Source organism: Neolamprologus multifasciatus, chromosome 3 (genome assembly GCF_963576455.1).
Source record: "Neolamprologus multifasciatus chromosome 3, fNeoMul1.2, whole genome shotgun sequence".
NCBI lineage: Eukaryota > Metazoa > Chordata > Actinopteri > Cichliformes > Cichlidae > Neolamprologus > Neolamprologus multifasciatus.
This window is the reverse complement of record NC_140441.1, coordinates 4,191,554-4,218,631: the sequence shown is the minus strand read 5'-3', so window position 1 is coordinate 4,218,631 and position 27,078 is coordinate 4,191,554. Positions and strand designations below refer to the sequence as shown.

The following is a 27,078-nucleotide window of genomic DNA, read 5'->3' as shown; positions in this document are numbered from 1 at the left end:
CAGTAACGACTCTCATGCAGCTGTTTGTGATCTATAATTATGTTAACTTCAGGGCTTGGAGCTATTCTCATTTGGATTCAGTTATAGCTTCAGTTTATGTTCTGCTCATTTCCAGAGAAGCTTTGATTGTTATTTTTTTTCATTATGGATTTGGAACAATTATACATTTGTTACTTATATTTATTTATTTTACTTTCTTTCTATCAAGAATCTTAAGGAACCGCCTGTCTGATCTGAACACGTTCCAGGCTTTCGCAAGAAGAAATGATCAAGTGATCGATTAAACGATCATTAGGCAAAAACTGTCACAAACATGGATTAACAAACTAATTGCATGATAAAACATATGGTCCACTGATTTCTTGTGAACTTCTGTTTGCTTGATGTTTATGAGTGGCTTTCTTACATGTTTGCTTGGTTACATTTTCTTCCTCTTACTTTCTCCCACACCACACCTTGACCCACACATCAAAATGTGAGTGTGCTGATGTTTAGGACCAATATACAGCACTGTCACTGAGGAAACATTACAAGTGTAAGTTTATCAGAAACATCGAGTCCCAAAGCAGAATTGTTAGCTTCTCTGAAACCTTCACGCCTTTCCATTAATCTGAGAGAAATTTTCACAAAGAAATAAAAACAACATTATTAATGTTTTAATATGCAATCAGATCCATGTGTTTGCCTGGAGTGGAGTTTCACTCTTCCTGAACCAAGTTCCGTGGAAGCGGAGCGGAAAAGCCGGAGGCCGGGCTGCAGCTGTGGCTGTAGCTGGATGAGGGAGTCCCTGGTGTAGGTGAGCCTTGGGGTCATGTTGAAGTGTCGGAAACAACAAAATCAGAAAAATGAGGAAAAGGAAAAGAATACAAGTTTCCCGAATAAACGGCGAAATACAACAACAAAAAGAGCATTAAAGTTAGTAAAAGAACACAAAACTGCTCCGCTGACTGGCCGGTCGACCACATGAGCAGCGACCTGGGACCCACATGTCAGTAATAATACCTGTGTGAACACATTTTCAAAACTAGTCATTTGCATGCATTGTTTTCTTTGTTTTTCTCATGTTGTGTGTTCCAAGAACCACATTTGAGCTTATTTGCTTATGAATATTTTCACCTCTGTTGTCTCTTCCTCAGAAACAGGTCTAAGCTTAGATTTTCATTTGATTTGCATGTTGGTGAAGTAAAATCACCTTTGTGTAACCTGGCTTATTGTTATTTAAGCCTTTAAGAACATTATTTACAGGATTTATGTTTTATAGAAACAGGTCACTTGAACAAATATACCACCATATTCAGTTGTGGCAGTCGCACCACAGCCAGAAGTAGATGTCGGTTTATTTTTAATTTTTAAGTCAATGAAATGCATACATTTGTTGGTCAATATCTCAGAAACGTGAAATAATTAAAAATACTTGTCAACATGTCATATATAGAAATTGTAATTTTGAAAATCATCTGTTATATTTCTTTATTCGCTATATCTCTTAGATATCTCTAAGGAGCTCGGAAAGAAAAGTTTCTGGACTTCTTTGAGCTTCTTGAAGAAGTTTTCGGCTCTCATCCAAGAAGCTTTGCTTCAGTGGAGAGATTCTACAGACAAAAACATTGATGTGCCATAGGGTCCGTAGTGTCAGCCATCGTAGACAAACTTTACATGGAGAAAGTGGAAAGTAAGGGTTTTGGCTCTTGATTGGGTTTAGAGGTGTGGATTTTGGTAACCTTGTCTGAGGCATTTCATTAACAAAATGTATGTTTCCATAGGTAAAGCGCTATACAAATGCAGGCCAGTTTTTTTTGTATGGTCACATAACCAAAAATACCATGATATTTGGATTTGGCCCTGACCACACTTCCAAAATTACATGTTGTTTTATTTGTCAGGAAAAGTCTTAAATCATCAACATTTATCTAAATAAAGGGGGGGGGGGGGGGGGGGGGGGGGTTGGTTTAGGGCCCAGATGGCTTGGGGATAGAAGCTCCTCTTGAGTCTCTCTGTCCTTGCCAGAACAGTTCATTGCCAGGATGGGACGGGTCCTTCAGTATCCTTTGCCTGTAGGTCAGTATATCATAGAAAGTTAAATACTGGCTCACTTACAAAGGATATCAAAGCTGACATATACAGTATTCCACACAAGCTTAAAACTTAGACAAATAAAGTACTCTTTCACTAAATTATTTTTACTTCCCTTCACACACTAACTCATCTTCACTGTATGTTACCATGCTTTCTATTGAAATTCACTTCCTTCAGGTGTCCTCATTTGATAGTGAAATATATGAAGGGATCAAACAAAGACTTCTTTAGCAGTCAGTTTCACTCACCACATGACAAGAGAGGCTGTCAGGTAAGTTACTCATCATTTATCTTTCAATTAATGAGAGTTAAACATTTTAAAATATGAACACGATCATGTTTTTGGTTTCTGATTTTTTAAAGACATGATAGAGTTGAATAAATATTGCAAATAATTTTTTTTAGAGATGTGCACCGAATTATAAACTAAACAACTTATTATACTATGGATTATAATAATGATACAGTAATAATCATGATGACTCTATCCATTACAGAGAAGCCAAGAATGGAAAAAGCCTGTTTATTGTTCATCCTGCTGCTCTCAGGTCAGTAATTGTAATATCTTGAAATTGAAACCGTAGCCTATAAATATACTGAAAGAGAAATATGGATCATCGGGTTACATGAACAGGCATTTATTTCATATCACAATAACTACATTTATTTTAAATGCAAGGGTTTTTTTGTACAATATTTATATTTTGATGAAGCGAAAAACGTGTTATAGTTTCTATGATCATATATCAAACTAAATAGTTGTTCATGTTTTGAATGCTATAGCACAGTTATAATTCTTTTTTCTCCTTCTACTTCTTTTTCTCCTCATTTTCATTTTTACTGTCATTAATCAGAATACATTCCTAGTGTCGGTTAGCCCGGATGGGAGAGTTGTGTCAGGATTGGCACCTGGCATCAAGTCTTTGTCAGATCAAATTGTAGATAAGAAGGAAATTTTAATACCAAATTTGGATGTGAGAAGAGGAATTAATTTTGCTTTCAAAGAGCTCATTAAGCTTAATCATGTTCCCCAAACAAAGCAGCTTGGCTCATAAGAGCTTTCTGTACCGTTCAGTGTGTGCTGTAGTGATGGTAGATTTGATTCCTTTTACTAAATCCAGTTTGAATGAGTCACTCACCAAAATAAATCTGGTTTTTTGAATCATCTGAGTCACAGAATCAGTTTCCCAGAGAGTGCAAAAACTGTACATTTTCACTCAAGCTTCATTTGTTTCTCTTTTCATGTAAATGCTACTGCTAAGATGATTGATTGAAAAAGAAAACTATTATATAGCGCAAAAAAGAGCAAGACAATTAAGATTTGTAAAGGGAACATTTATTTTTCTTTCTGTAGAATATCAATGAAATTGTTTCTTTTAATAGTGTTGGAACTGAGTTCATATATTTTTCCTTTTGTCTACTTCTAATCTTTGCAAAAAAACAAAGTGTAGACTGAATGTAATATTGCATCAGTCAGACTATCAGATTTTATCTCAGGTGAAGGAGCGACTCTTCCACGGTAACACGCTCAGCAGCTGAGAACCGGGAGGGAGGGGTGAGTGAGTTGTATGCAGCGCGAGCGTCCACTGTGCTGTGAGCCAGGGGGCGCTAATGCACCTTAATGTTGGTTGTCAACCAAGAAGAAGAAGATGAATAAGCTGTGAGCCAGGCGGGAGGGGTTGGGAGTGTCCTTTGTGGCCCACCATATCCTAGAATTCATAGCGCGGCTCAGGCAATTCCAGTTTTCAACAATGGCAGCCGCTACTAAGTTTTTAATATTACTCTTATTAATCTTTCTGGGTCACAAAATAAACTTTTAACATATTTTCAGGCGAGAGTGTAGCTGTGTAAACTTCAAATATCTACTCGGTTTATTTAGATATCACATATTTGTAAAAGTGCTCCGACGTTTTCGGAGATGTTTATTATCCACCAGCTCGATAGCTAGCCAAGAGCTCGAGGGTGATTAAAGCTGCAGAGAAAGGCACATCATTTTCAGATCACCGCGATCTTTCGCTACTCGGGTTAAACGTAATATATAAGTCACTTAGACAACCTAAAAATGTTATTGTTGGGCTTTTTTCAGTGTTTATTTGTTCGTGAGTAAATCGGTTTGGCTGAGATTAAGTTATTAGATTAGATAAAATAAAACTTTATTAATCCCCCGGGTGGTTTTCACACAGCTGAATAAACGTCAAACAGAAAACTGATTAAACAGAAGTGTGAGATGGTCGAGAATTTACACCAGTGTCCTGTTATATTTTAGATAGCAAGGAGCAGACGGCCGAGTTTAGTAAATTCCACCGAGACAGCGGTGACGCAAATATGAAGGCTAGACCGTCCAATTTCACTGCCGTTTACTTCCGGCCTATCCGAGAATTGAGAAAGGGCCCAAATGTTGGCATGTTAGCAGAGCGATCCTACTGTAAACTGATGAGCTATTGTCTTGATGTGAGCTTCTACTCAGGGTTTTTTCTTCCTGTCTAGAGCAGAAATGTTTTTGTTAAGCAACTGGCTGTAGGTTTTGGTTTTGTTTGTTTGTTTGTTTCACAATTTTAATTATAAGCTAGATATTGCACTGGTAGCACTGTTTAGGATCCAGGACACAGCTTACAAGTGGGTGAGAATTGGTCAGGCAGATTTCTTCCCAGTCTAGACATGCACACAAAAATTGATTCTGTGATAAAAGAAACCAGGAGACATAAGTTTATAGCTTCATAGAAGAAGAAAACAACTTATTAACAAGGAGGCCTAGCTCTCACTACTACTTACTGTCAGTGATGGACAGAAATGTGTTACTGTAATCCAATTACTTTTTTCAAGTAATGAGTAAAGTAAGGGATTACTATTGTAAAAAGTAATTAGATTACTGTTACTTTCCTGTAAGCATGCTGCGTTACCGAGTTACCAAACCGTGATTTTGTTTGTGAGAGTGTCTCATGGCAATAACGTAAGCATATGCAACGTTAATGGTAACAGACATGCAGCTCAACAATGGATAATATCGAGTGCAGAGAGAGTATGAGCGTGCAGCATTTAAAGCGTGGAAGTACTGACCTTACTTTGAGTTTGATTCTGTAAAAAGTGACAAAAACATTAGCGCCTGCTGTTCACTTCGTGGGAAGAAAACTTCTTTTTACAGCGAAAAAAACCCCTAAACGTCCGAGCAAGCACCGAGTACTCTGCCACGGGAATGGGAAATTCACAGAGAAACCCCGGAATCCCAGACACTGACATGACAGCTGTGGCACCGGGCAAACCTCCAACTGCCCCACTTCAGCTAAACGGGTGAAAAAAGGTTTAAGAGAGACAGGGCTCAGTGCCACTGAGTCTTTGATTTTATTTTTTTTTCTGCTGTGTTTTACTTGCATCTATTTGAAAGAGTGAGTGTAAACACAAAAAAATTATTTTATATGCTGGAATGTGCAGAAAATTTAAATTTAAATGTTCAACAAATTTCTTCAAGTCAAAGACTGTTGCATATAATTAAATTTTTGCTAGAACCAATGTGTATAAAGTTAAAAGATTAAAACAAATGAAACAATTCTTTAAAAGAGATTCAGTTTTATATGATTATGTTCAGCACCTCCACTGAGGCTACAAACAATTTCACTCTAAACTTTAATAATAATTTATGTACTCAGCTTGAACAATGTTAAGTGAAATCAAATTCAAATTCAAATTCAAATTTTATTTGTCACACACACACAACCATACACAGTATGACATGGGGTGAAATGCTTGTAGCTGCGCAATGCCCGACCATTAAATATTAGCAGAGTAAAGGAAATAGAATTAATAATATGGTTGTATTTTTTTCTTTCTTTAAAAATGTGTTCAAAATGTAACCATGAATTATAAGTTCTTGCCTCTTTTATGTCTTTGAATGTGATAAGCGCCACTGATGGATACACCATAGTAAGTTTGATATTTGAAGGCTCAGAGTAATGTGAAAATACAAACTTCCCTCAAATGTGTTAAACCAAAAGTAATGAGCCCTATGTTGAAAATGTAAGGAGTAAAAGTACAGATATCTTGTTATTGTACAGAAGCATGGTAATTGGTTTATATAATTAAAATTTTTATGTTTGTGAATTTGCCTTTTTCTGTGATTTGTTTAGAAACCTGTTTTCACCAATAAAAACTTATTTTTCTCAGGAGGACTTTCCACTCTTACCCCCCTCTCCAGAGAATACCACTTTGTGAACCAGACAGTGACCTGGACTGTAGCTCAAAATTATTGCAGAGCAAATTTCACTGACTTGGCCACCATCTACAACAGCAACATCAACCAACTCTTTGTCTCAATGGCAAACAAAATTAATGATTGGGCTTGGATAGGGCTCTATGATGATCGTTACAGCTGGAAGTGGTCCATGGAGGGAAAACTTTATTATGTTGGCAGTACACATGAATTTTTGATCTGGGCTAACGGCCAACCAGACTGTGTAAATGCAAATGAATACTGTGTGGCTCTTCAGGGACAAACACAGATGAATGATAGACCCTGTGGAGATTCTTACCCTTTCCTGTGTTACAATGGTAGGAAAAAACATTTGTTGCCCTTGATATCCCTACAATTTTATGAGATTCAGAATGTGTGTTTCAAAATTCATCCTTTTTATTCGTTCACAGCCAAAAATACAAGTTACATCTTAGTGATGGAGAACCAAACCTGGTCAGCGGCTCAGTCGTACTGCAGGACATACCACACAGACCTGACCAGTATAAGAAGCAAAGAGGAGAAATCCAACATCACGCTCACTTTGAATGGATCAGGAGTTCAGTATGTGTGGATTGGTCTCTACAGGGATCCCTGGGCCTTCTGGTCTGACAACACAACCTCCACATTCACTAACTGGATGTCTTCTGAGCCTGATAACCTCAATTCGAATCAGTACTGTGGAACAATGAATTTAATGACAGGAAAATGGGCTGATGGCTCCTGTAACTACAAAAGCTATTTTTTCTGTTTCAAAGGTGAGGCTCAGAATGCAAACACTGTAAGATCCTGTCATCATGTAAAACACTAATGTTTGTGTTTTTATATGTGGTTCATTTTTAGCAGTGACAAAGCAAACAGTGGTGAAAATGACGCTTCAGTCAGAGGCAGACATGCACAGCACAGAGATCCAGCAGCAGGTTTCACAGCAGGTCAGCAGTTCAGTCACAAACACAAACTTGACACAAGTTCAAACTATGCTTCATGTTTTTCATCATCTGCACATTTTGTCCAGCTGTCAGGCCTCATGCTGTCAAAAGGACTGACAGACTTCAGGATTCGTTGGAGGAAAGTCCAGAGTTACCGTGACGACCAGTCACAGAAGCAGGATGTGGACGGTGACTGCAAAACTGAAGACTGACTGGACTGAACCACTTCATGCGTGAAGTTAATAACATGCTGTGCTGAGCTGTCTCATCCTTTAAATCTTTCAATATTTCAGAGTGTAAAGTTCCACCAATAACCCGTTTGTAGTAACGGTTTGACAGAAACTCTTTTAATCAGAGGTCCATGCACAGTTTTGTTGGTCTTCTTGAAGTTTTCTTCATAGGCTTTAGTCTCTTATATTTATGTCTTTCAACACTGTAGATGCTGTTTGCAGTTTATAATGGATCCATAATTTTTGTTTCATTCTGACAGCAATCTCTGCTGACTTAAACACAAGGTAAAGAAAATGAAAAATTTACTGCTTTAAGAGGTCAGGAAGGATACCAAAACATTGTACTGTTTATGTCCTGTTTCTGCTTAGACTGTTTCAGACCCATAAGAATCATGAATGGGATAATAAGTGTCCCAATCCATACCTGGTTTAAATTGGGATTGTCCATTTTAAAGGGTTGGACTTTTAATACAGACTTGATGTCCTCGTATTGGACACTATTTTAATTGGATTTTTCACTGTTCATCAAAGTCGCCATGTTGAATTTTTCAGAAGGAGTCCATTGCTTTCCTCCTGGATTATTTTTTTTAACATGAAACACTGAGATAAACACATCTTCAGTGTCCGTCTCCTCGCCAGTCTCTTTCCTCCCAAAGATATGAAAAGCATTAGCTCGGAGTAGGTTAATTAGACAAGTATAACTGATGTTATTTGATTATTATTCTGTGATTGTTATTATCATTTGATTCTGCTTTAGCTTTGCTCCTGCTAAATTCCTTTAATAAATATCCTTCAAATAAAGTCTACATTAAATTATGTCCACAACAAAAACAGCAGAGCGCACCACTGGATTATTTAGAGGAAACTCATCACCTGTGCTCATATTTGATATGTCTAGTAGGAAACAGTGAGCAGGGAGATTAGACAAACTCGACAGACTTACAGACACATTGATAGTTTTAGTATTTTAATGCTGTCAGTAAGAAAACTGCAGAATCATTACAGTTGAAGGCTGTTTAAAGCGAAAAAACTCAAATCTGAACTGATGGTTCCTCATTTGTCAGCTGAAAATTTGTCTGACTGTGACATTAGCTCACTGGACTGCCTCTTCTGCCCCCTGAGAACCTCCCTCTTCAGCCAGCCGTCCTTCAGCAGCACCGACACAGAGGTTACAGTCCACCAGGCCCCTGTTCTCCCATCTGCCCTGCACCTGCTCCCTGTTTTCCTAGAGAGACATGAGAGACATGACAGCACAGAGATCCATCTTTAGCAACAAAAACAACAACAAAAAACAATAATAACAATAATAATAATGATGAAATGTATTTATAAAGCGCCTTTCAAGATACCCAAGGACACTTTGCAATAGGAGAAAAAACATAATAGAAAAATGACAAAATGAAGAACAATAAAACAAAGCACAAGATAGAATTAACAAAAAGTGGGTTTACAGTGAATCTGCAGATATGAACAGATGGGTTTTGAGTTGAGGTTTAAACTGGAGGAGAGATCCAATGTTTCTTATATCTGGAGTTAGAGAGTTCCACAGCCGGGGAGCAAAGCAGCTGAAAGCTCTGCTCCCATGGTGGTGAGGTGGAAAGAAGGCACAGAAATATAGAAGAAGAGGATAGAAGTGAGCAGGCAGAAAAGCTAGTGCTAATGAGTTTATCAGACTCTCAGATAGTTATGTAGGAATTTTGACCTACTGTTCTTTACAGAATTGTTTGAGTGTTTGTTGGTTTCTTAATGCCATCACAACATTTCAGTTAACTTGAGGTCTGGACTTAAATGATATCATGGATCACAGTGATTCTTACTTCTTACTTAGAAGTACATGTAAAAGTAAAATTACTCAGTTACAATAAGGGTCTGAAATGCTCATCTGTCCAATTTAATCAGATTCAATAGAATTTTATTCATACGGCAGTAAATCAACAAACTCTAAGATATTCGATGAGTTTTAATGACACTTGGAGCAGCAGAATACAGCAGGTTACCCAGTCTGAACAAAAGATGGAACTCCAGAAAAGGAAACTCACCCTAAAAGGGAAACAGAGATATGAGGAGAGCAGCAGGTGGTGAACAGACACTGAAAGCTAACTAATGAAACAGCTGGCCTTTAAAGTACACAAGGAGCTAATCATAGAAGAATCAGAGGTGGAGCTCATAGAATAATAAGCTGTCTGTAGTGCTGGGAGCTAGATCAGTCCCAGTAATGTGACGTGTATTTAAAGGATCTAACTACGATGCAAAAACAGAAGCTTTTATCAAAAAGCATGTTTGCTGGACTCAAGTCAGTCTGCTCCACCCACCTCTAGCTATACAATTAATGATGTCACAGATTGGCTTACCTGAACAGGTGAGCTCCATGACTGAACCATCAGTAAATGATTCATTGGTGATGGTTGGTGACTGTAAACACCCCATCATAGAAAAATAATAAGGTTCACAGAAAAATCTGAGAATCCACATAGGTGTGTTTGGGGGCTCTCTCTTTTTTACAGAAACATCTGAGCCACAGTCCAGATGTTTGCAAAAAGCAGCTGGTTCCCTCAGGGTCCTGGCCCATGTATACACTGGTCTCCACTCTCCCAGATTCATTTCCAGTGTACCTGCACAGCGACTGGCTCCTCCCACTAACCTGATAGGCTCTGAAAAGAAAGCAGAGGGTCATCAGTAAAAAAATGAAGTGAGTTTGAAGCAAATCGAAGCTGCAGCTGCTCTTCGACCTGAGCAGGTGAGTCCAACAGCTTTGCCTGGTGAGCAGCTGCTTCTAGTAGAGTTTGAGCTCCTACAGTCCAGGAGAGTAGACTCATGGCCTTCACACTGGAACTCTTTGCTCCACACTGGAGCCCCCATGTCTCCATAGAGTGTCCCTTGGAGGGCTGAGGGAGGCCCGCAGCCAAGCTCCCTACAGACCACCTCTGCATCCTGCTGGTCAAAATGATCTTCACACATGGAGGTCCAGCTCTGCTTGGACTGGTTAGACTGGTTGTAGTTCACCTCCAGTCTGCCTGAACACAGGCTGGTCCCATTCAGCAGCCTCACAGAGTCTGAAGAGATCAGATGAGATCAAATAGAGAGAGATCAGAGACAGCAGACACAAGAAGAAGAGGTCAGCAAACAACTTTTTACTGATTCAAACTTTCATCTGTGAAAATCAGAGTTCGTCCAGTAAATCCAAACCAAACAGACCCAAAGACAACAGGAAAACAGCTTTAGAAGAAACAAAATATACCACTGAACAATGACAAATGTGCACAAATATGAAGAAGAACCTAAAGACTGAAGAAAAAATCCAGCTAAAAGATACCATCTAACAGGTCTTTTACTTGACTCAAGTCTTTGGGTTCTTTTCATGATGCCAACTCAGATCACCTAAAGCAGAACCAGGGAGGGGTGGCCAGAGATGTATAAAAATGTGTGTGTGTGTGTGTGTGTGTGTGTGTGTGTGTGTGTGTGTGTGTGTGTTTTGACTGTGAGATAAAGAGAAAACTATAAAAACCTTTGTAATCAAAACCTTTGTGATCAAATTACGCCACATATTAAAATGTTATAATAATGTAATATTATAATGTTTCATATTTATCACATTTATTCATTTCACGTAGGAAACAAATTCCTATTTTAAATCTGATACTTGCTGAAAATGCTGAAAACATCACTGTGAATGTAAACAGTAAGAATAAAAAAACCCTCCAACTTATTTTGAGTGCTTTTGATGAAACTAAGGTAGGTAGTTATACTTTTTTTTACATCTAATAGTGTTAGAGGACTTACTGAACAACGATTTTTGATTTGACAACATTGAGTTAAAAGTTTACTCTCTTTTTTAAAAGTGCTCAAACAAATGGTTGATTATTCATTTTATGCTGCTAATGCTAATGTTAGCCTTAATGTTATTAAAATGTGTTATGTTCCACCAAATCAACCCACTGGGCCTGCTTTGTTCATCCATTACTGTTAATAAATCACATTAAGTGTTATCAGAGGAGTTAATAGTAGTACATTTAGTAAAAGATCAAGATTAAACATGTAGACATCATAATTATAACATCTGGTAAATCAATATTACAAAGTTGCCAAAATTATAGTTTTATGTTTCACATTTTCAGATGGATGCTAAACAATTCTGTTGCTTAAAACAGCAGGTTCCTCTGGCTGGTTAATGAACCAGAAGCCGCAATGGTCGAACTTCTCACCCTATCTCTCACGGAGAGGCCAGCCACCCTTCTGAACGAAGCTCATTTCTGCTTGTATCCGCGATCTTGTTCTTTTGGTCACTACCCACAGCTCATAACCATAGGTGAGGGTAGGGACGTTTCTTAACTTTCTGAAATTGCATTTTGCCCGTTTTTGCAAGTTCATCTACAGCTGTTATTACTCCTGTGCACTAGTGCATGGACTGATGTATAAATGTCTGGAAAAAATCTTAAAGATTGCTGAATTCTAGGGTATGTTTTTAAGCACTTCCTTCCAGTTATGTATGTGCAGTTTCCTGTGTTTGCTGCATACTGAGCAACGTTTTGTTGGCAGGTTTTAATGTCTGTCTTTTGGCCAAAGTTCTAAATGCCAGATTCGGATCCACACTTCCTTTCCTGATTCTTATTATGAGTTTTTCATATTTTACTTATTAAGTCATAGAAACTATGTGATACTGTCCAACAGAATAATAGAACAGGATTGCAGAGCTTCAGAAGTTGCCTTAGAATCTTTTGGTTCAAAATATTTTAATTAATGTCCCTGGATATTAAATAATCCAGGGACTGTTGTCAGTATTTTCAATGCTGCGCTGCAAACAATAACTGTTAATAATTGTTTCAGCAAACTTTAATTGTTACCAAATACAGTCTAAACGATCGTTTCTGCCACTGTGTAACTCAGTTCAACACAGTAACCTGAAGGGTCCATCCATTAGGACCCCATCATGATTTGGGCTCTGCCTCCAGACAGTTAACAATATCTTTACACTCACAAGAAGGATTTCTCTCCAAGTGGAGACAGCTACTCACTAGAGTGTAAAACTGTACCAGCACATTCAAAGGAGACAATCAGGTGTCAACGATGGCTTCTTTGTGTGCGCAGCTAAGTTCTGCGCACACAAGTTGTTGAATTTACGTGCAAAGAATTTGGTTGTGCCTGTGATTATTTGCTTGCACATTTGTTGTGACATAAATATCATTCTATAGACTCTGCATTTTATTAAAGCTCACTGTGTAACTAGGTTCTAATAATATCTTTTGGTCCTTAAACACTTATTTCAAAGTAAGCATGGTGTCAACAAACTCCATCTCCTGCACACAGTCTGTGCTCATATGTACAGGTATTTATCACAGCACTTTCTAAAACACTTCCACATCGGCTACACCTTTTTCTTCATCTTCTCCAGGCACATTTATGGAAATGGAAGATCCTTTGTGATTGTTGAAAGGAAACAATTTCCATGTCAAAGAAGAAAAGAGGACATGAGGAAGGCCCAACAGTGTCTCCACTTCCTGAGAATCCTCAAAAAAATGGATCTGAGGAGGTAGCTGCTGATCGTCTTCTACAGCTACTCCATTGAAAGTGTGCTGACAACTGCATCTGTGCGTGGTTCTCCAGCAGCACCATGGCACAAAAAAAGCACTTCAGAGGGTCAAAAATCATTGGACCCCCCCCCCCCCACTTAATCTAATGTCTTTTTAATTATTACATTAAGTTACTGTGTTGTTCTCCTGTTGTGCTGTGTGTAGTGCCAACATGGGGGTAAAACTGTGCAATGACAATAAAAAGTTAACTCTCATAAGTCAGCATGATGATAAACACACTGTCTACTCTGCCCACCTCCTTATGTAACAAATGATGAAGTGATGTGGTTACCTGAGCATGTGAGATCCAAAGAGGAGGAAGAGTTTACTGATATTACAAACTCCCTCAGAGGAAATCTACTCTTAACAAAGTCAAATTGTATCCTCCACACAGGTCTGTCTGAGGACTTCCTATGTTCTACAGCAAGAGCAGAGCCACAGTCCAGCTGTTTACAGGCAACTGCTGCTTCCCTCAGGGCCCAATCATCTCCATCCACTGGTCTCCACTCTCCCAGATTCATTTCCAGTGTACCTGCACAGCGACTGGCTCCTCCCACTAACCTGATAGGCTCTGAACAGAAAGCAGAGAGACATCAGTAAAAAATGCAGTGAGTTTGAAGCAAATCGAAGCTGCAGCTGCTTCTACCTGAGCAGGTGAGTCCAACAGCGTTGCCTGGTGAGCAGCTGCTTCTAGTAGAGTTTGAGCTCCTACAGTCCAGGAGAGTAGACTCATGGCCTTCACACTGGAACTCTTTGCTCCACACTGGAGCCCCCATGTTTCCATGGAGTGCCCCTTGGAGGGCTGAGGGAGGCCCGCAGCCAAGCTCCCTACAGACCACCTCTGCATCCTGCTGGTCAAAATGATCTTCACACACGGAGGTCCAGCTCTGCTTGGACTGATTAGACTGGTTGTAGTTCACCTCCAGTCTGCCTGAACACAGACTGGTCCCATTCAGCAGCCTCACAGAGTCTGAAGAGATCAGATGAGATCAAATAGAGAGAGATCAGAGACAGCAGACACAAGAAGAAGAGGTCAGCAAACAACTTTTCACTGATTCAAAGTCTACTCAGCACAAATCCAACATCATTTCATCATTAACATCAGAACACACACATGTTACTGACACACACAGTTCATACTGATATATGTCATCAAATGCAGACGAACTCCTTTTTTTTTTTGCCAGTCCCATTTTGCTCTTTTGCCATCAGAATTATTGTCTAAAGGCGAAGAAAGATGCCCAACGGATTTTGACCATCCCAGCCTTGCCGTAATGGTCTATTTGATTCACCTTTTATTGTTTATTTTATTTATTTTTTTATTTTCACTTGTTAGATACGGGACAGAGTTGAATGAGGAAAAGAAAAGGGAGAAAGGAAGAGGGGGGAAAAACAGCAGAGAAGAGGGACGGGGACAAAAAAACAAAAACCAACTAAATAAGCAGACAAAAAAAATACATATATCGATCACCTGGATCACCTGTTGAGAAAGAAAAAAGAAAACAAGCAGAAGAAAACGAGAGCAATACAATAAACAACATCACGATGATATATGGGAATATAACAGTACTAAATATTAAACATTATTGTGCAGCACGTAAGATCGACAGCCCAGTGTGCTTTGAGGTAGGAGCCAAAAAGGGTGTAGTTTGTGTGTGTGAATACCCGTGTGTACACCTGTGAGCATGGACGCGCTTGTTTTTAAAAGGTTCCTTCATGTAATGGTCTGCTAGAGGGTGTGGGGGGGCCACAGCCCCATCCACCAGGGCATGAAGCAGGTATGGAGGAGATCAAAACTCCAGACATCCAGAGGCCCCCAGAACACAAGAGACCAAGGAAGACCAACAGAGGGGCAGCTGCACCACTATCCCAGAAAGAGCTGAGGAGAGTCCCAGATGAGGTGTCACTCAGAAGCCAGGGGGGGTTGCTGTGACGTGCCCGTGACCTCCGCCGGCAGCCAGCTGTGCCAGAGTGACCGAGCCCCAGGCCGAGAGGCCGAGGGCACCCCACCCCGAAGTGGCCCGATCGAAACCCAGGCTCCAGGCTCCAGGCCCCGATAAGCAGCCACCAAGGAGTGAGCCGGTGTGTACTTGGACGCCCACCCCCGGACACAAAGAACCACCAACGCACCAATGTCTGAGGGCGTCTGCCACTGGCAGGGGAAGTGGTGGGGGGAGATAGGCCTCCAAACCTTGGAGGACCTGAGAGGTGGCGTCTGATACCCAACATGACATATAGACACAGACATACAGGCACACACAGATACAAACATCCATTCCCACCCTCATGCTCTCATATGCACTTACTCAACACTCACCCAACGTGGAGACAGACATAAAGAGACGCTGTACACACAATCACACTTCCCAAGCTTCCCACTCTAAGAACCGGGTCTAGGTACCTTTGCCACTGGAGGGGGAAACTGCACCCAGACCCAAGTGGTGTTACCCTTTTCCCTGCGGTGGGGAGAAGCAGACCGCCCCAACTCCGCAGCAGCAGGGAGGCCCCACACTCCAGACCCCAGTCGGATGGCCAACTCCTCCTCCTAGCCCCCGCACTCCAACAGGCCGCAGAGAACGGGGGTGTGAGAAGGCTCCAAACCTCATTCCGCCCGCTCATATGTAGTGTTGATGCATGTGTGTTCTAAGGTGCATTTAAAACCCAGGAGGGCATGGAGCTACCTGCCAGAGAGCAGCAGGTAAGCGCATAGCCCCTCCTGATAGCCCTCAATGTCTACGTGTATTTAAAATTGAGAGGTGGGCAACGACGCCAGGGGTGAGGTGTACACCCTGATGGTCTTTTTGGAGTCCGTGTAGCGTGCCCACCCCCATGCAGACGAACTCCAAGATATTCTCTGAGCTTTAATGACACTCGGAGCAGCAGAATACAGCAGGTTACCCAGTCTGAACAAAAGATGGAACTCCAGAAAGGGAAACGCACCTCGACAAGGAAACACAGAGATATGAGGAGAGCAGAAAGTAGTGACGAGACACTGAAAGCTAACTAAGTAAATGACTGGCCTTTCCTGTCTTAAGGCCCTTATATTATCAGAACTCTCCAAAAGAGCACTTGCATCCAGACTAGGGCATACTTGTGGCCTTTTCACTCACCATGTGTTTTACACCCCTGTAAAAGACCACGGCAGACCCGGGTGCAAATTCATCCTTTGCAGCATACTTTATTGACTCACATGGTTGCTGTTCACAATGCTCACAGAGCTGCAGCTCTGCCGCTGCCCGCTCAACATTATCACAACAACAACGCCAACCACAGGACCCAGTACAATATTTAATTCGGCGGGGCATGATTGCGGATGCCGTGCAGGTGCGTCCGCCTCCTCTGCACGGCACCGCAGGCCACGCCCCGCTAATACCCCATCTGCATGTAATTATGAGACACCCAAAAAGGTTCATTCTGTTCATCTAGACCAGAGGTGTCGAACTCCATGCCTGGAGTGCCGGTGTCCTGCAGGTTTTAGATATGACCCTGGGTCAACAGACCTGAATCAAATGATTAGTTCATTACCAAGCTCCTGGAGAACTTCAAGACATGTTGAGGAGGTAATTTAGCCATTTCAATCAGCAGTGTTGGATCAAGCACACATCTAAAACCTGCAGGACACCGGCACTCCAGGCATGGAGTTCAACACTTAGACATAGCACTTTCAGTGGAAGAAACATTTTGTCACTCATCGAACTGACTTCAATCTCAGCTGACGGATGAGACTGATGAAGGCACTTGAGATTAACATACCTGGATGGTTAAGCATGCATCAAGACATAATTATGAGATACTACTGTTCTATCAGAGGTTCTTCTTGTTAACAGGAAGTTTCTCCTTCCCTCTCTTACCAAGCACTTGCTCATAGTTGATTGTCAGATTTTTTGCATTTTCTCTGTATTATTGTAAGGTCTTTACCTACAATATAAAATGCCTTGAGGTATTTGGTGCTAAATAATTGAAACTAAATTGAAGGGAATTTAAATACACAATCAGCTAATAAGAGAAAAAAAAAACATTGGGCAGGAAAGGCCATCACTAAAGCACGAAAGGTTAGCAATAGATAGAGCTCGGAGAATAATAGGTGTCTGTAGTGCTCAGAGCAAAGTCAGCCATAATTTTATGCATGATGTGAATTTAAATTCAGTTAAACTCAGGGAGGTGCAGCCATCTACTGCAACCAGGTGGAGGTGAAGGTAGGAAGACAGGGCCAAAGACACGCTGTGGGAGAGAGCCAGAGATTAACATGAACAGACAAACAGGGACTGTAGCTGTTCAACTATTTTTTATCAGGTTGTGTTATTGTCTGCAAGAAGCGCTGTGGAGTATATTTAAGGACCTCTATGAAGTGAGCATGCTTCTTACTCACAGCTCTAATTATGATGAAAATCCAGTCCAATTTTATTTATAAAGCACTTTAAAATACCCAGCACAGGACCAAAGTGCAGTACAGAAAGTAAGTTACAAACAATAGAATGCAGAACAGAAAGAAGCAAAAATACATAAAAACTCAAAATAATAATGCACAAATATGAAAAGAAACTAAAGAGTTAAGTCAAGCTAAGATGCAGAAACAGGAGTAGTTATCAAACAGGGCCTTTGCTGTCTGCTTATGGAACGCCAGGACTGCCATAATGAATTAATTAAATACACCATTAAATAATTAATTAAAATTAATTATTGACAATTATTTTATCTGTCAACCTCACCCATCAAACGCAGGGGGCGGGGTTAACGCTGCCCATGCAGCTTCTCTAACATTTGATTGGTTGCCGTGCAAAGTACGCCAAAACAGGTCGATCCTAGATAATCGATTGCTTGTGTAGACTTGGGGCAGCCAGGTATCCCAGAATGCATTTCAAATCACAGGCAGCAATGGTGGTGTAGCTTTAAAATACCCCGTTTTTCTGTCACCAACTACACTTTTAACAGTGTTTTAGCTGCGAATGTCGCGCTGTAATCTTCACATGTCTGGTCAGGTTGTCAACATAGAACATGTTTGTGCTCAGATGTTTTCAGAGATTTCAGTAGCTCTGCTAACAGTCAGCATGCAGAGAGCACCGAGGGGGTTACGTTAACCGGTTTGTTTACATATTCCACTCTCCGTGTTCCACGTGTTGCATTTGCAGATTCTCATTTTCACCGAACGATCGTCTCTTTCCGCCTGCTCTTGTGTCTCTGTGCTTCTGTAACATAAAGAACGAGCTGACATTTTTCTCACGAAACCAGCGATCAGCTCAACAGGCCCTCAGTTTACCTGCATGCATCCTCCTCCTCACCTGTCAGCTGTTTAACACCTGCTGCTAATTCAAGAAACACGCCCACGTTACCTGGTGATAGTCACAGTTTAACTGGGTAGCCGGTGCTCGATATTACGCAACGTCAGCACATTTTTCTGCACAAAAATGTGCACAAGATGCACAAGATAAGTAAATATAGTTTTTCCCGAGCGCAGAGCTGCTGGAGCTTGTTTCCCAACAGAGCACTTTATAGGCGAACCCACTTTATCAGCGGCTGACGTCCAATCACCGGCACACAGCTTTGAAACCTCACCTGAGTTTTAGCTCTCAGTGGTTAAACGCTGGACTTAATTCACTCAGGTTTTGTCTGTCGGGTCACGTTTACTTCGCTGTTTTATTTACAACTGAGCAAATCGGTTTGGCTGAGGTTAAAGTTACGTTTCATAACTGCACAGTTTTACAGACGTTTAATGGTTCACTGGCACATGTGTTAGACTCAACTATTCGCTTTTCTTTATCTGGTGTGTTTTGGATTTAACAGTGAATTTTGAGATTAAACTGACTTTTAAAATGTTTTATACAAAGAGGAAAGAGAAGGCGCATTTCCACCGAGAGGAGCAGAGTTTGCAACAGCATGTTCATAATGCAGACTGCAACCTGGACAGAAATATTATATCATATGTTTTTTAATAGTTATTCAACTGTATTCTAAGCACCAGCGATCTGTTAGAATTTTTAGAGTTTACTTAACTAAAAATAAATGAGGTTAACATATAATTTGTGTGATTTTTTTCTCTCTCTCTCTCTTTTTATTCATTTATTTATGTTGTGTTTAACTGTCAAAGGCTTGTTACAAACTATGAAACACATGGTGCAGACTTCTGGATGTTAGAAGAAAACTAATACTGCTCATGAATGAGACTAAAGGCAGGAAGGTGGCCTTTAAAACTAAACATGTTAGTAGGACCTCCCTATTTATATTATAGTTTATGAAATAGCACGTGTATTTCAGTAATAGCTACTGATTTCAGTGTAGTGGTGAACAGTCACACAGCTCACGTGGGTGTTATCTGTGATACTCCTTAACTATAATTTATCTATAAATCTATATAATATATAATTTATCCAAGTTAACTCTGAGCGGCTGGATCGACGGAGGTCAGACAACAATTTTACATGTATGATCTTAAAACAGGACACAGCCATTATCCGTCCTGGCCTCATATCAAATGTGAACGCAGACTGAGTCTATGTTTGACGTTTGCTTTATATCTAATCTTCCTCTCAAACATTTAAACAGCAGCGAGTCTGCAGCTGAGGGAACACAAACTCAAATTGTCGGAACAGGTTTGCTCGTTTCTTGCGTTCATTTGGTAATTTATTAAATGTATAACTGTTATTCTAATCTGCTGCTGAGTCTCTGACGCTGATGAAAATGCAGAAAACACAGATCACACCTGTTCAACCAATCGCTTTCATTCCACTTTGATCTGCGACACACTGACGGTTCATCTCTGTTACAGTGTTGCGTTAGACTGCTATATTTTTGTGTTCTTTATGCTGTAGATGTTCACGTCTCTGGAATAGTTGGCAGTATTAAGGATGCTTTTCTTTAAAATCATATTGATATGACCCGTGAATTATTCGTAGATGACCGTTAGATTAGTCAGCTGGGAAACTCTGGGTTAACTCAGAGAGCTGAAGATATCGTGGACATGCTGACCTCGCTCCGTGGTGTACAGGTCCGTTTACCCTCATGATTAATATTCACAATAAAAATATTAGCATCATGAAGTCTGTATGGGTGTCACAGTGTCGAACAACCTTTGTACAGTTAAAGCCAGCAGTTACTACATGACGGAAACACCAACGTTATCTCTTTTATGCGTTTATACACAGGTCACGCTGATTACTGAACAAAAACCCAAAGATCAGCTGTTAATCGAATTTATTTGCTCTCTCTCCTCCTTAAACATGTTTTTAATGTTAGTTATAATTCAGAATTGGCGACTGAAACACGTAGGACACATAAGAACATCAGGAAATAAAACCCTAATAAATATAACCTCAGTAAAAGAAGTCCGTGTCAGGGCCTGCGCTTTGTCGGTGGTAATAACAGCTCGATTGTTTGCGAGGCGAGCGGGTCTATCCTCCGCTTTGCCGTGAGACTGGGCAGACATCTCCGAAATCATCAAAGCACTTTTGCAAAGAGGCTCTATCTTGACAAACCGACCAGACACATGAAGATTAAACCACTACATTCTCGGCTAAACAAATATTAAAACTGTATTTGGTGACACACAGGGTTTTTCAAAGTTCAGTTCTGTTAGTTTCCACATGCTGGTTGTTGTGTGCTAAAAACAATGGCCACCAGGCCAAAGCAATGGTTTTGAGTCGATCAGCATTAGCCCCGCCCCCTGAGTTTGATGGGTGAGGTTGACAGATAAAATTAATTCAAGATGAGAGCCAGGCGCCAGGACTGCCAAAATGAAATAAATAAATATATCTTTAAATAATTAATTAAATATGTCAATAATTAATTAAAATGTGAAATACATAAATAATTAATTAAATGTGTCAATAAATAATTAAAATGTGAAATACATAAATAAATAATTAAATGTGTCAATAATTAATTAATTACATGTGTCATAACTATTTATTTAATTAATTATTTCCCATTTTAATTAATTATTGCCACATTTAATTAATTATTTAATGGTGTATTTAATGGTGTATTTAATTAATTCATTATGGAAGTCCTGGCGTTCCATATCATTAGATGATGTCACAGACTGGTGACATAATCTAATATCACCAGTCTGGCTTACCTGAACAGGTGAGCTCCAGAACCGAAGAAGCGTTCCATGACATTACATATCTTGGCAAATCATAATCAGGTCGACGTTCAACTATGAGTAGCCACAAAGATTGGTATGACACATGTCTCTTTCGTAAAGAAACAGCAGAGCCACAGTTCAGATCTTGACAGAAAGCAGCTGCTGCCTCCATTTCAAAGTAGTCCACTACATCTCCACTAGTAGCTCGTCTCCATTCTCCCTCATGCTTCAGCTCCAGTGTGCCTGCACAGCGACTGGCTCCTCCCACCAACCTCATAAACTCTGAACAGAAAGCAGAGAGTTTCAGTAAAGGGGGGAAATTCCTCGTGAAATTTTCTAGTAAGTTTGATTTTGGTACTATTTTTTATTTTTCTGTTTACCTGTTGAATCGTGTTTTACTTCAGCCTGGAGTCCTGAGGAGAAAATGAGAGAAGAACCATCATTTTGTGTTTTTTTTCTCTTGGCTGTGTCACCTGCCTCATGTGCAAATCTCAAAGCCTGTTAACTTTGTCTCAAAACCTCTTGGAAAAGTACAATAATATGAATATGACTCCCTATGAACAAGCACATGATGACAGTGGGGATGGAAAACTCCCTCTTGGTAGAAAGAAACCTCCGTTGAATAGATAGTATGAAGAGAAAGCTTAACAGTACTTAATGGGACTCCCATTGAGTACTGTTAAATGAAAACACATGGTACTAAAGAAAAACATAACTAGTAGTAGCAGTCTGTAAAGTCTTTTTTATAGACTTTTTGGAATAGAGATTTAGTAATTCAATTCAATTCAATTCAATTTTATTTATATAGCGCCAAATCACAACAAATGTCGCCTCAAGGCGCTTCATAGATACAGAGAAAAGCCCAACAATCATATGACCCCCTATGAGCAAGCACTTTGGCGACAGTGGGAAGGAAAAACTCCCTTTTAACAGGAAGAAACCTCCGGCAGAACCAGGCTCAGGGAGGGGCGGCCATCTGCTGCGACCGGTTGGGGTGAGAGAAGGAAGACAGGATAAAGACATGCTGTGGAAGAGAGACAGAGATTAATAACAGATACGATTCAATACAGAGAGGTCTGTTAATACATAGTGAGTGAGAAAGGTGACTGGAAAGGAAAAACTCAATGCATCATGGGAATCCCCCGGCAGCCTACATCTATTGCAGCATAACTAAGGGAGGATTCAGGGTCACCTGGTCCAGCCCTAACTATATGCTTTAGCAAAAAGGAAGGTTTTAAGCCTAATCTTAAAAGTAGAGATAGTGTCTGTCTCCTGAATCCAAACTGGAAGCTGGTTCCACAGAAGAGGGGCCTGAAAACTGAAGGCTCTCCCTCCCATTCTACTTTTAAATACTCTAGGAACAACAAGTAGGCCTGCAGAGCGGGAGCGAAGTGCTCTAATAGGGTGATATGGTACTACAAGGTCATTAAGATAAGATGGGGCCTGATTATTTAAGACCTTGTATGTGAGGAGCAGGATTTTGAATTCAATTCTGGATTTAACAGGAAGCCAATGAAGGGAAGCCAAAACAGGAGAAATATGCTCTCTCCTTCTAGTCCCTGTCAGTACTCTTGCTGCAGCATTTTGGATTAACTGAAGGCTTTTCAGTGAGTTTTTTGGACATCCTGATAATAATGAATTGCAGTAGTCCAGCCTGGAAGTAATAAATGCATGAACTAGTTTTTCAGCGTCACTCTGAGACAGGATATTTCTAATTTTAGAGATGTTGCGCAAATGGAAGAACGCAGTCTTACATATTTGTTTAATATGTGCGTTGAAGGACATATCCTGGTCAAAAATGACTCCAAGGTTCCTCACAGTGTTACTGGAGGCCAAGGTAATGCCATCCAGAGTAAGAATCTGGTTAGATACCATATTTCTAAGCTTTTCAGCGCCGAGTACAATGACCTCAGTTTTATCTGAGTTAAGAAGCAGAAAGTTAGTGGCCATCCAAGTCTTTATGTCTTTAAGACATTCCTGCAGTTTAACTAATTGGTGTGTGTTATCTGGCTTCATGGACAGATAGAGCTGGGTGTCATCTGCATAGCAGTGAAAATGTATGCTATGTCTTCTAATGATGCTGCCTAGGGGAAGCATGTATAATGTAAACAGAATTGGTCCTAGCACCGAACCCTGTGGAACTCCATAATTAACCTCAGTGTGTGAAGAGGACTCTCCATTTACATGCACAAATTGGAGTCTATTAGATAGATATGATACAAACCACTGCAGTGCAATACCTGTAATACCTACAGCATGTTCTAATCGCTCTAATAGAATATTATGGTCAACAGTATCGAATGCTGCACTAAGGTCAAGAAGGACAAGCACAGAGATGAGTCCACTGTCAGAGGCCATAAGAAGATCATTTGTAACCTTCAATAAAGCTGTTTCTGTGCTGTGATGAACTCTGAAACCTGACTGAAACTCTTCAAATAAACCATTCCTCTGCAGATGATCTGTTAGCTGTTTGACAACTACTCTTTCAAGGATTTTTGATATGAAAGGAAGGTTGGAGATTGGCCTATAATTAGCTAAGACTGCTGGGTCTAGAGATGGCTTTTTGAGTAAAGGTTTAACTGCAGCCACCTTGAAGGCCTGTGGTACATAGCCGATTATTAGAGATAGGTTGATCATATATAAGATCGAAGAATTAATCAATGGCAGGACTTCTTTGAGCAGTTTTGTAGGAATGGGGTCTAAAAGACACGTTGATGGTTTGGAGGAAGTAATTATTGAAGTTAACTCAGAAAGATCGATTGGAAAAAAAGAGTCTAACTTAACATCAATGGAACTAAGAGTAGCTGTAGATAATATTACATCTGTGGGATGATTATTGGTAATTTTTTCTCTAATGATAAAAATTTTATTTGTGAAGAAGTTCATGAAGTCATCACTAGTTAACGTTAAAGGGATGGTTGGCTCAACAGAGCTCTGACTTTTTGTCAGCCTGGCTACAGTGCTGAAGAGAAACCTGGGGTTGTTCTTATTTTCTTCAATCAGTGATGAGTAGTAAGCTGTTCTGGCTTCGCGGAGGGCTTTCTTATAAAGCAACAAACTATTTCTCCAGGCTAAATGATGATCCTCTAAATTTGTGACACGCCATTTCCTCTCCAGATTACGAGTCATCTGCTTTAGGGTACGTGTTTGAGAATTATACCACGGGGTCAGGTACTTCTGATTAGAGACCTTAGTTTTCACTGGAGCTACAGTATCCAGAGTCGTACGTAGTGAGGAGGTGAAATTATTAACAAGATAATCGACCTCTGTTGGGGTAGCGTTCAGATAGCTGCTCTGCTCTGTGTTGGTACAGGGCATTGACGATGATAACAGTGGCTGGATTATATTCTTAAACTTAGTTACAGCGCTTTCAGAAAGACATCTACTTTGATAAAGTCCACTCTCCACTGCTGCGTAATCAATTATTGTAAATGTAAATGTTATCAAGAAATGATCAGACAGGAGAGGGTTTTCAGGAAACACTGTTAAATGTTCAGTTTCTATGCCATATGTTAAAACAAGATCTAGAGTGTGATTAAAGTGGTGGGTGGGTTCTTTTACATTTTGAGAGAAACCAATTGAGTCTAACAACAGATTAAATGCCATGTTGAGGCTGTCATTTTTAGCATCTACATGGATGTTAAAATCACCCACAATAATTATTTTATCTGAGCTCAGAACTAAATTAGATATAAAGTCTGAGAAATCAGACAGAAACTCTGTGTAAGGCCCAGGTGGACGATAGATGATAACAAGTAAGACTGGTTTCTGAGTTTCACAGCTGGGGTGGACAATGCTAAGCATCAGGCTTTCAAATGAATTAAAAGTCTGTCTTGGTCTATCATTAATTAATAGACTGGTGTGAAAAATTGCTGCCACACCGCCCCCTCGACCTGTGCTTCGAGATTTCTGGTAGTTAGAATGACTCGGGGGTGTTGATTCATTTAAACTAACATAATCATCCTGCTGCAACCAGGTTTCTGTAAGGCAGAGTAAATCAATTTGTTGATCAATTATTAAGTCATGTACTAACAGAGACTTGGAGGAGAGAGACCTAATATTTAATAATCCACATTTCACTGTTTTACTCTTTGGTTCAGATGTGGATACTGTATTATTCTTTCTTTGTGATTGTTTAAGTTGTTTGTTTTTTGTCTTTTTGGAAGCAGACACAGTCTCTATGGAGATGGGTTTTTGGGGGGGTAGCAGGAGGAGAGAAGCTGCAGAGAGGCGTGTAAGACTGCAACTCTGCTTCCTGGTCCCAACTCTGGATAGTCATGTTTTGAGGGGTTTAATAAATTTGTCGATATTTCTAGAAATGAGAGCTGCTCCATCCAAAGTGGGATGGATGCCATCTCTCCTAACAAGACCAGGTTTCCTCCAGAAGGTTTGCCAATTATCTATGAAGCCCACATCGAGACAATTAGTGACTCAAACAGTTATTGATTGCCCCTGTGTTTGCACAGTGGCATCAAAGCAGAATGTTCTCAGCCCCTGATAAGTTATGTGCAGCAGGCCACAAGTTAAAGTGTCATTTTGCAGCGACAATGCATCAGTCAGGGGGGATTTCTTGGATCAGATCAGGAAACCTCCCCGTTTGAAAATCTAAATTTTAAATGACAGCAGCAGGTAAATGTAACTCAGGAATGTCAGTAAAGCAGCTTCAGGATTTTTAAAATACACCAGAAAGACAAAAAAGGAATACCATGACCTGTTTAACCCTTTCAAAGGCACAAACTCTTCTAGTTTAAAGACTGTGGAATGCATACTAATTTTATTACTAGATGTGGTAAACCGTTTGTAGGGTTTGGTACTGCAGTTGCACTTTCATTGGTATTTTATTGTTCTTTCAAATCACTTATTTACGCTGACTGTTGTGTCAGCTTGGGGTCGTATTCTTATTGGTTCCTGTTACATAAACCCACAAACTAAAGTAATTCTGCAGAAAGATAACAACTGTGGCTCTTAAATGATTGCAGCAGAATAGTTAATAAAGTTTTAAAACATGTGAGGCTGCAGGTCAAAGTGACCGTTGTAACAGTTGCTATTGTAATGCAGTGTATCACCACATGGCGGCGCCTCCTGTCTCATGACTGGTGTGTCACTCCCTTTTTGTTCTTCTTCGCACTCCTCCTGTAATGGATGCTCCCGTGTGTACGCGGACTAGTGTGCTCTTTAGTAATGTGTGGTAGAGGTAGCACTTTTATTTTTGATATTGTAAATAAATGAGTACTTTTTGGAAAGTCAGAAGCTGTTGCTCATTCGCTATCCACCTGCACACCTCCGCGGCTGGCTTCATCTCCACCGCACGTTACACCGTAAACAGATTAAAAACGGACTTTTGTTTCTTGACGTCTGAACGATTCTAAATTGAAGCTGTTGAAGTGTCACAGTGCAGTTTTTTCTTTCCTTCACTGATCCTTTTATATGATGCATGTGTGTGTCGTGGTGATGTTAGTGTCCTACCTGAGCTCCACAGCATCAGCAGCATCGGCAGCGGCAGGGGATCCATGTCCATGTTGACGTCTCTCTGCTCTGATCATCACATGTACTTTGCCTTTATACCTACCACAGGAGGAGGCGGAGCTTCACGCCTCTCTGACTGTTTTCGATTAATCGGTGTCATCTCACAGACTCTCGGGCACACATTGACCTTTTCCTGTCAGCCATGTTTCCGGTGTGAGCAGTGGATCAGACAGTTTTTATACTGGTGTCCACTCTCAGACCAGTTCACTCCCAGTTTGTCTCTGAATACAGGAGTCTGCTGCTGTGACTAGACTGCAGGCCAGAAGCTGCATATCTGGGCTGATCTGACTGGTGTTGGGATTAAATAATTTGCAGTGCCTTAATGATGCTTTGTTTTATTAATAAGTGTTATAAAGTCAGATACTTTAGTATTAAGTGGACACAGCCCTGAAAAATAAAGGCATGAGACCATATCTCCTTGGGGAGTAGAAAGCTGCAGACTCTCGCT

At 40.3% G+C, this 27,078-nt stretch overlaps 2 protein-coding genes across 7 annotated transcripts in view; one reads left to right on the top strand and one right to left on the bottom strand.

Annotated features, from left to right (window-relative positions):
* The first annotated feature begins 1,942 nt into the window (after positions 1–1,942).
* Positions 1,943–27,078, top strand: part of LOC146521147 (macrophage mannose receptor 1-like) — a 47,759-nt gene continuing 22,623 nt past the window's right edge. The window contains exons 1-6 of one of the 3 annotated variants that reach the window (XM_085154499.1): positions 1,943–2,347; positions 2,574–2,624; positions 6,235–6,618; positions 6,712–7,056; positions 7,142–7,230; positions 7,314–7,541. In XM_085154499.1, the coding sequence (XP_085010625.1) occupies positions 2,585–2,624; positions 6,235–6,618; positions 6,712–7,056; positions 7,142–7,230; positions 7,314–7,439 (984 nt within the window). In that variant the 5' untranslated portion in view covers positions 1,943–2,347; positions 2,574–2,584 and the 3' untranslated portion in view covers positions 7,440–7,541. Of the gene's footprint in view, positions 2,625–6,234; positions 6,619–6,711; positions 7,057–7,141; positions 7,231–7,313; positions 7,542–27,078 lie in introns of those variants that run through there. The other 2 variants (XM_085154497.1, XM_085154498.1) reach the window with 2 other exon arrangements.
* LOC146521148 (scavenger receptor cysteine-rich type 1 protein M130-like) lies at positions 8,287–26,836 on the bottom strand. Of its 4 annotated transcripts, none has more exons than XM_085154407.1 (8): positions 26,571–26,637; positions 21,485–21,517; positions 21,096–21,386; positions 13,671–13,994; positions 13,317–13,595; positions 10,187–10,510; positions 9,809–10,108; positions 8,287–8,682 (listed from the first exon to the last, which is right to left on the bottom strand). In XM_085154407.1, the coding sequence occupies exons 1-8, from the start codon at positions 26,620–26,622 to the stop codon at positions 8,627–8,629; spliced, it is 1,659 nt and encodes a 552-aa protein (XP_085010533.1). In that variant the 5' UTR covers positions 26,623–26,637; the 3' UTR covers positions 8,287–8,626. The 4 variants fall into 4 exon arrangements, 3 of the variants coding, with proteins under 3 accessions (XP_085010533.1, XP_085010535.1, XP_085010534.1); XR_014873134.1 differs by lacking the exon at positions 8,287–8,682 and adding an exon at positions 8,690–9,240 and having other exon boundaries at positions 9,394–10,108; XM_085154409.1 differs by lacking the exon at positions 8,287–8,682 and adding an exon at positions 8,690–9,497.

Bases quoted from the DNA above. Each gene is read 5' to 3' on its own strand.
- LOC146521148 (XM_085154408.1), bottom strand. From the start codon at position 26,622: ATGGACATGGATCCCCTGCCGCTGCCGATGCTGCTGATGCTGTGGAGC. The intron at 21,387-21,484 runs GTAAACAGAAAA...CTTTCTGTTCAG, and splicing joins AGTAAAACACGATTCAACAG to AGTTTATGAGGTTGGTGGGA. The intron at 13,596-13,670 runs GTAGAAGCAGCT...CTTTCTGTTCAG, and splicing joins TGTTGGACTCACCTGCTCAG to AGCCTATCAGGTTAGTGGGA.